The 8023-nt window shown below is 40.7% G+C and overlaps 1 protein-coding gene across 1 annotated transcript; it reads right to left on the bottom strand.

The window, feature by feature from the left end:
* Positions 1-406: 406 nt before the first annotated feature.
* Positions 407-7867, bottom strand: LOC139721854 (nucleoside hydrolase-like). Its single transcript, XM_071633173.1, has 5 exons — positions 7743-7867; positions 5973-6218; positions 3970-4264; positions 2933-3069; positions 407-871 (listed from the first exon to the last, which is right to left on the bottom strand). Exons 2-5 carry the CDS (start codon positions 6156-6158, stop codon positions 533-535), a joined length of 957 nt encoding a protein of 318 aa, XP_071489274.1. The 5' UTR covers positions 6159-6218; positions 7743-7867; the 3' UTR covers positions 407-532.
* Positions 7868-8023: the final 156 nt, after the last annotated feature.

Raw genomic sequence — 8023 nt, 5'->3', positions numbered from 1 at the left:
GAAATTAAGCTTCAGCTTCAGCCAAAGAGAATGACAATTTAACCACTGTCCCTTGCAAACAATGCAGTTCGGTATTTGGTAGTATATGCTCATGTCAAACCTACATTGTAGTAACAACATGAGCCCTGATTATGAGGTAGATGGGGACAAAAATAGTGCAATTTAATTCTAATTTCACAACATTAGATTCATCTACAAAATAGCATATCATCTAATAACATTTCTTTTACTAATCTGAACTCTAAATGAGATTCAGTTTCAGCCAAAATGATTGATGTTTCACCCACTGACCCCTAGCAAACAATGCTATCCAGTATTTGGTAGTATTTGTCCATGTCAAACTTACCTTGTAGTAACAACATGAGCCCTGGAAGTGAGGTAGATAAGGATTTAAACATAGGGCAGTTTTATCTTTAACAACATTACTTTCATCTATAAAAAGACATATCACCCAATAACATTTCTTTCAGTTATTTGAAATCTGAATGAGATGCAGTTTCAGCCAAAATGATTGATGTTCCACCCACCGTCCCTAGTTAACAACGCTATCCAGTATTTGGTAGTATTTGTCCATGTCAAACTTTGTGACAATATCAATCTGTGGGCCCTCAAAGTGAAAGAGAAATGGGCGAACGATTGAAGGGGCTTGCATCTGTCCCTTCGTCAGTCCTTCACACGTCTCCACCTTGCAGGGAACATGGAAGACCTCCTGAATGGATGCCCTACAGGAGGCGACTACCACAGCACAACCGTCCGGAATGGCGCATGCTGGCCTTCCCAGCTTCTTGCTCCGTCGTAGAGGACCGTCGTACATTGCGGACACGAATTTGGCCCTGGCGGACCTCTTCTGGTGGAGATTATCAAACCAATCCTGGAACATGACAGGAAAAGAGCGATTGCTGAGGTTATTTCTGCAAAAAAAAAAAAAAAAAAAAAAAAAATGCCTTCTCTGGGACAGTACAAGAAGCCAGATTTATCGCTTAATGTCAAACCACAAAATGCATTTGGAATGGAATCATAGAAAGACACTTATCCTTTGTGCAGCCTTTTTCTTCCATAAATGAGCAAGCATACACCATCATATTGATTTTTTAATCCAAGAAGAATCTACTACAATATCATTAGATTCTATTTCTTCTGAACACTTCATTTCATATACATTTGTTTTTTAATCACAAGTCATGATGCAGAGTTTAATTCTGAATATAAGTCTCAACTTTCGAGCATACACATTCAGGGCAATTGCATTAAAATAACAAACATAAAATTTTGCAACTGATCACAAGCTTTTCTTAATCCAAAATGGCCCCTTAGATTCTATAATCGTTGCTTTGTAACCATGTATTGATAATCATTCCAAATGATGCCCCATCTATGACTGTATATGCACAAGTGTGCGTGTGTGTGTGTGTGTGTGTGTGTGTGTTTTGAAAGTGCTGATAACCATTCATTATACAATTCATGATGGGTTCATAGGCAATATAATGTGGCAGGCAAACTTTGTGACTGGTCACATATGTACATGTATCTCAACCAATCATATAATTACCAGCAGGATCTGCTTCATCATTTTTATTGCAATTACAGTTGAACCTCTCGTTTCCGGACAAGTCGGGACCGGGGCTCATCCGGATATGGGATTTGGCCGGATACGGGAGACTCAATGCTTTATACATGTACATATACATACACATGTACTGATGTAGCCCATTGTAGTACCACATGTAGTAATGTGCATACTGCAACCTTTTCATTGTTACACTCAGTAACAGACAGCTACATTACCTAATACTGTTCCGGGCCCAAGGTAAAAAGTGATAGCGCATTGCGATTGGGTTGCTCTCTTCCCCACACTCTCTCTCCCTCTCTCTCTATGTGTGTGTACTGTGCGTGAACAATTTTTGAGTGTTCAATATCATTCGTTGCTCAGCCAATGACTCCAAACAATGCATGTCTATCTAGTCATATCGACGCCTGTGTATGGACCTATATGTGGCAATGCGATATGAGAGGACTCGAGCGCATAATCTGTCCATGATCTTGTGATGATTTGGGGATGTTTGGGGATGTTAAAATGTCTGAAGGTAAGCACTTTGGAAGGAAATTTGATGTAATGTATGTTAATCATGTTGGAAGTAATATGTAATTCATGTGTGTTTGTGTAGGAGTTCTCAAGGAGTTGGGAATCCCCCTTTCCTCTAGTAATTATTTTAAAAAAAAATCACGGCGAGATTGCGTCCGTAATAGAGAGATCCGGATAAAGGGAGGCCGGAAAGAGAGGTTCAACTGTAATGAAAAAGCCACACCTAAGTTTGGCACATGATTGACCAACTGATGTTAACCCCATTTCTTTTATTTGAATTAATCCCGAGCATACAATATAGTTTGGCTTTAGTTCTGATCAAAGATATTTTAGAGTTAACAAGATTCGAAGGCACATGATAAAAATGGAAACAAAATGGCAACCCTACATGATGATACAAAAGAGAGAGAGCTAAGTACAAACTCAGTACACCTAGGAACATCATTCATTTCCAAAGGTAGTGGTATTTTTATCATTTTTAAAAGATTTAAAAATTGTAGTCGTAGCTTTTTTTTCGATTAAGGGGATTATTTTGAAGAACGAGATTTAAAAGTAATAAGGATTATTTCATGGGGGTAAAAATTTGGCAACATCATGATCTAAAAATAGAGTTCAGGCTACACTCCGTCAAAGACGCTTGAAAAACAACAACAACTTCAAAGACAGCGCATCTCAGGTGATGTGCGTAATACGCATGAGGACCGCGTGCTGTCCATTTGTTTTGTACAGGATTAGCGCGCACTTTCCTGTCTTTTCAGTTAAGCGTCTTTGGTTCTGACCAATGTTGGCATATACGAAATATACAAAATGGGTATGGGTATGGATCTACCAAATAGCATCCACACTTACGTAAGAAATGGCGTGAGACAGACAGGTTTCAAGCGGCACAACGATAGTTGGACACCTTACTCCTGTTAAAACCATTTCTGCCGCAGTTGGGTCTGTAGTGAAGTTGAACTCAGAGGTTGGAAAACGTGTCCCAGTTCCTGTGAAAGAAGCAAATATCTCTTTAATATAATTCATTTCCATACAACATTAGAAGTATCACTAATGGTGATTGATACCCCCACTCCCGCAGCCCAGATTCATATGAAAAAGAATTGAACCCGAGTTTGATAAAAGGTTGTGTGTCTGTCTGTCTGTTTGTCTGTATATGTGTATACATGTGTGTACCTGGTGAGTTTGACTGCTTCACAATTGTGGAAGTAGTTCACCCCACAAGATTTGAAGAAAATATGCAGTTACCATGGCAAAACATTGTCAGGTACAAACACAAAGAGTGTCTTGCATAACTATACCTATATATCATCATTTGCCCTACATACTGAATTTGAAATAAATTGCATAAACACTGCAGAAGTAGTTCGCTCCACAAGATTTGGGGGAAATTGTGGTTACCATGGCAATGATTTCTCCAACAAACACAGAGAAAAAAAAAAATGTCCTGCACATCTACACCTCAATGTCATCATGTACACCAAATTTGAGTTCAATTGCTTCAAAATTGTGGAAGGAGTTTATTCCACGAGATTTTCAAGAAAATATGCCTTTACCATGGCAGCAACTTGTCAGGTACAATAATATTGCTCTTTAATTGTAGGTACCATAACAACAACTTGATTGGAAACAACAGCATACTGGTTAGCTGCAAAGAATAGCTGCAGGTACAACAATTTATAATTGATATCAGACAAAACTTGTTATTGTGAGATGAGGTACCAGTAAAACGAGGAACTGCCTACAACAAATAAAACATGCATATAATTTTATGATAGCAAGGTCACCTCTAAAGAGAATTTGACTTCAGCGAGCTTTGCTTGCACAAATCCCTTTTTGGAATAGGCCACTGGAGGGGTAATCTTCTCCAAAGGCAGGAGGTAATGTACCTCTGATGTTGCCTCCCATGATGACCAGCTCCTTAAGTTTGCTTGAGAAGTCTGCGTCAAGTCTCATGGCCAGGGCCACATTGGTAAGCGGACCGATGGCCACCAGCATGATCTGCCCAGGTCGCTCGTTGACCATGCGAATCAGGGCCAGCACGGCATGCTCGGATTGAATCAGATCTTTGCTGGGTGGTTGCTCCTGATTTGGGATGTCCCCCAGACCGTCGACTCCATGAACGGCGCTCTTTTCGATTGCTGTACCAAGGATGTCTTTAGATGCTCCCGAATAAACAGGTATCTAATAGGAGGGGGAAAAAATTGAATAATCATGATGATGAGTGTGATGAAAAAGCGTTTATGCAGCACCACTTATCTGTTGAAACATTCAATGGTGCCTGGCTCCAAAAATTAATAAATAAAAAAGAAAAAGAAACATAAAGTTCAACAAACAAAGCAGTAGAGTACATATGGTCTGAGTTATATGAAGAGAAGGGTCAAATTTGACAGTCAAACAAGTGATGTCAATTATCATTAAATGAAAGTGTTCAAAGAGAGAGAGAGAGAGAGAGAGAGATGGGGATTTGCGAAACTATGAGGCAACTATGCATCACACTTAGGAGCCAGTGTGATAATGTGGTCTCCAAAACTTATGCTCTCTGGACAAGTCATTCTTTTATTCGATTGTACTAGAAATTACAAAAAAGCCAATGAATATCATCATAAAAAAACCAAATAATGATATAAAATCTGTTATATATCACACAACAGGAGGAAACATGAATAACATATGTGACCCGCTACAACAAAATGATCCTAAAGTCGGGAGAGGTCGATTATTTGAAAATTGCATGATATAATCCCCTAATCTTTCTGCTTTAAATTGATATATAACACATTTTATAAAAATAATCGGCTGCGGAGATGTCGATGTTTAAAAGAGAGCATGTCGAGACATCTGGAAAATCACTGTTTCGAGAAAAGCGCCCTAAAAGTCTTCCTTTCGACGCAATCGCGATCAAGGGACACGCAAGGCAGTTTTCACCTCTGGACAATAGAAGGTAAGCCCTAGCAACCCCCGAAGAGTTCATTCAAGCACATCAGCGTCGGCGGTCTCCTCACCAACCAATCAGTGACCAGGATGTCAGAAGCGGCTGAGCATAGCGCACCCCGCCCGCACGCACCAGTCGACTGGGCAGTGTGCGAGCTTCACGCTTCGGCTAGCAGCAAGCAGCAAACTGACCAATGAGATCACTCTGGTAGTTGTTAGGGGCGGAACCTATCTGTGGCGCTCAATCCAAATTTTCGTACCAGTTTCTGCTTCGTTGAAATGCCAAAAAACATGGCTCAGAAAAACGCTATTTTTTGGTCTTTCCTTTGATCATTTTGCTTCAAAATTTTGACAGATGATAGAAGACATGTTAGATTCCAATAATATATCAAAATCAGAAAATTGTACGTTTTGACCAATTTTAATGCTCTGACTTCAAACACGATTTTCACGGCTTCGACCTTGCGCGACTTTAGGACCTTTTTGTTGTAGCGGGTCACATATATCTTATTCTTTGAGAAAATTCAATGGATTGAACTTTTTTGTATTTATGGACCAGATAACAACATACATTGTTTAGTGCAACCAGTATCATATCCACTTAATCACAAAAGCTGATAACCCACTGTAAATGCAACCAATCAATATTCACTAAGATTCAGATGTATAACATTGATGATCAGAATTTCGTCCTATCACTGATTTAATACAATGTTTTCAATTCATTGCAATAATTCTAAATAAATATCCTCTTGTGCACTTATTCTTTTCATAACACAGAGTGTACAAGCACAGCTGACCCTGAGCAAAAAAGGGAAGTAATTCACTCATTCATGGCTGGTCTTAAATTTACACATTTCACGTAATACACTCTACTGCTCTTGTTGTGTTTGCTAATGGTATATATTGTTGTTTGTGTACTTGTCTCTTGCCAAATGTTCTGCAGTGCATGACTTACATTCAAATGGTCACACTTTTGAAGAACTCTCAGGACGTTGAGGGTCACTTTGTCCAGGGAGACATTTCCATCTACACAGGTAACCGCAATGAGCTGGACATTAGGCTGACCCAAGGCCATCATGATGGCCACTGCATCGTCCACTCCAGCATCACAATCTATCACCATGGTAACCTGGTCAGCCATAGTTGGTGCCAGCTGGTTTGCTGGATGATGTGTGCCTCCTGACTCAGATTGGATTTTCAACTGTGTAGGCATGGAAAAATAGGACATTAATATTAGGACACAATGTATTCAGAAATTACTTGTCATTGTTTTCCCAAATGCAACTCCTAAATAACTACAGTTGTGTCATGTGCCAATGAAGGTACGGTGGTCAGGCATGGATTGCCCTTACTCTTTTTCTTCTTTTTTTTTTCTTTGTTATCACTCCCAACATCTAACTTTGGGAATGACAAAGAAATCAATAATTTCTTTGTCAAAGCTCTCCGCTAGGGCAGGCCGCTTACTCCTAAAAAATGTGGAAAATTTTGCAGTTTCCAGATAAATTGGTGAGAAGAACCAAGGCAATGGGGTAGTGTTAACTGCGACCAGCAGCCCCAACGTACAACGTACAGTGTTGGGGCTGCGCCGTTTTGGCATCGATATTTTAATGTTGTACCAAACGGGTGCCGTTCCGGCGCTGTATTTCCTTAATTTTTCAACAAAAACTACTGGGAATACTTACATGGGTCGACTAAACCTAAATGATTCACATCGGCGACTGTTTGATGCATTTCATTGCTTATGATGCAGAAAATGCTGTCTTATAAGGCAAATATCTTCAGCTCACCGATGCTCACTAAAACTCACAATCACTTGCACATGCGCACACAATGCATTCAGTGCAGTGCATTGACAGCTGTATTACTCGCTACATGATGCATATTCACCGTGCGATGATGCATTATTCATATCCTTTTGCGTCCGTAACGTTGACGTCATTGTTTACGCATGCGTAGATGCGTACTGATGGATATACACGTTCAAAATAGCAGCAAAGCTCTCCACTAGGGCAGACCGCCTACTCCTAAAAAATGTGAAAAATTATGCAGTTTCCAGATAAATTGGTGAGAAGGACCAAGGCAATGGGGTAGTGTATATTTCATTTTATATTGTCACTGTGTTTATGATGGACATTTAGCCATGGTTTATTTGTGAAGTTGCCGTATATGTGGCAATAGGGAGTTGATCGTGATTCTCACTTGAACGAAACTGCGGGGTAGCCGCCAGGACCCCGCCGCAGAGTGGCGGGTCTCTGGGGCTAGGGTAGTGTATATTTCATTTTTTATTGTCACTGTGTTTATGATAGAAATTTGGCCATGGTTTATTTGTGAAGTGCACAATTGCCTGTGAAGTTGCCGAATATGTGGCAACAGGGAGTTGTTCGTGATTCTCACTTTAACGAAACTGCGAGGTAGCCGCCAGGACCCCGCCGCAGAGCGGCAGGTCTCCGGGGCTAGGAATGATGGGAGCAGCTAGAAAGCTGAACACTGAGTACATGTGATATAATTCATAAGTAGCAGCCTAGCAGGCAGGTCTAACGTTACGTATACATACTTGTAAATATCCATCATGATAATGCCCATGGATCCCAGTAATGGCAGAATGATCCACGTCCGTCCCACCGCGCCGCACACACGCACACACACACGCACACACACACGAAATGAAGGCACCGGGACTGAGGATGTGAAATATATTTGTGAAACGAAGAGATGTCCAACTTACCTCGCCTCGCTCGCTACTTCATAAGTTGAAAGAGCTTGAGGCTAGAACTTTCTCCACTTGAAACATGACTTGTAGTGTACCACCCAGTATTTTTGTTTTTCAGCGTAATACTAGGGGAACATACAACGGTTCTAATTTGTTAGAGCCTAGAGGTGTCACACCAGCTGTCCTTGGTTGAAGCCCTGCGATCCAATTCAACGTAGCTGGCGCCCGGCACAGAACTCTATCACGTGGCATGCATGCACTGTATCCCGACAGTACACGTTACATAACGTACATTT

This window comes from Diadema antillarum, unplaced genomic scaffold (genome assembly GCF_040938485.1).
Source record: "Diadema antillarum isolate AM-2024a unplaced genomic scaffold, OU_Dant_1.0 scf00000151, whole genome shotgun sequence".
Classification (NCBI taxonomy): domain Eukaryota; kingdom Metazoa; phylum Echinodermata; class Echinoidea; order Diadematoida; family Diadematidae; genus Diadema; species Diadema antillarum.
Note: the sequence above shows the minus strand (reverse complement) of the source record. Positions and strands in the feature narration are given on the sequence as shown.

Bases quoted from the DNA above. Each gene is read 5' to 3' on its own strand.
- LOC139721854 (XM_071633173.1), bottom strand. From the start codon at position 6,158: ATGGCTGACCAGGTTACCATGGTGATAGATTGTGATGCTGGAGTGGAC. The intron at 4,265-5,972 runs GTAAGTCATGCA...CCCTCCTATTAG, and splicing joins AAAAGTGTGACCATTTGAAT to ATACCTGTTTATTCGGGAGC. The intron at 3,070-3,969 runs GTACATTACCTC...CTTCTTTCACAG, and splicing joins CATGGGAGGCAACATCAGAG to GAACTGGGACACGTTTTCCA.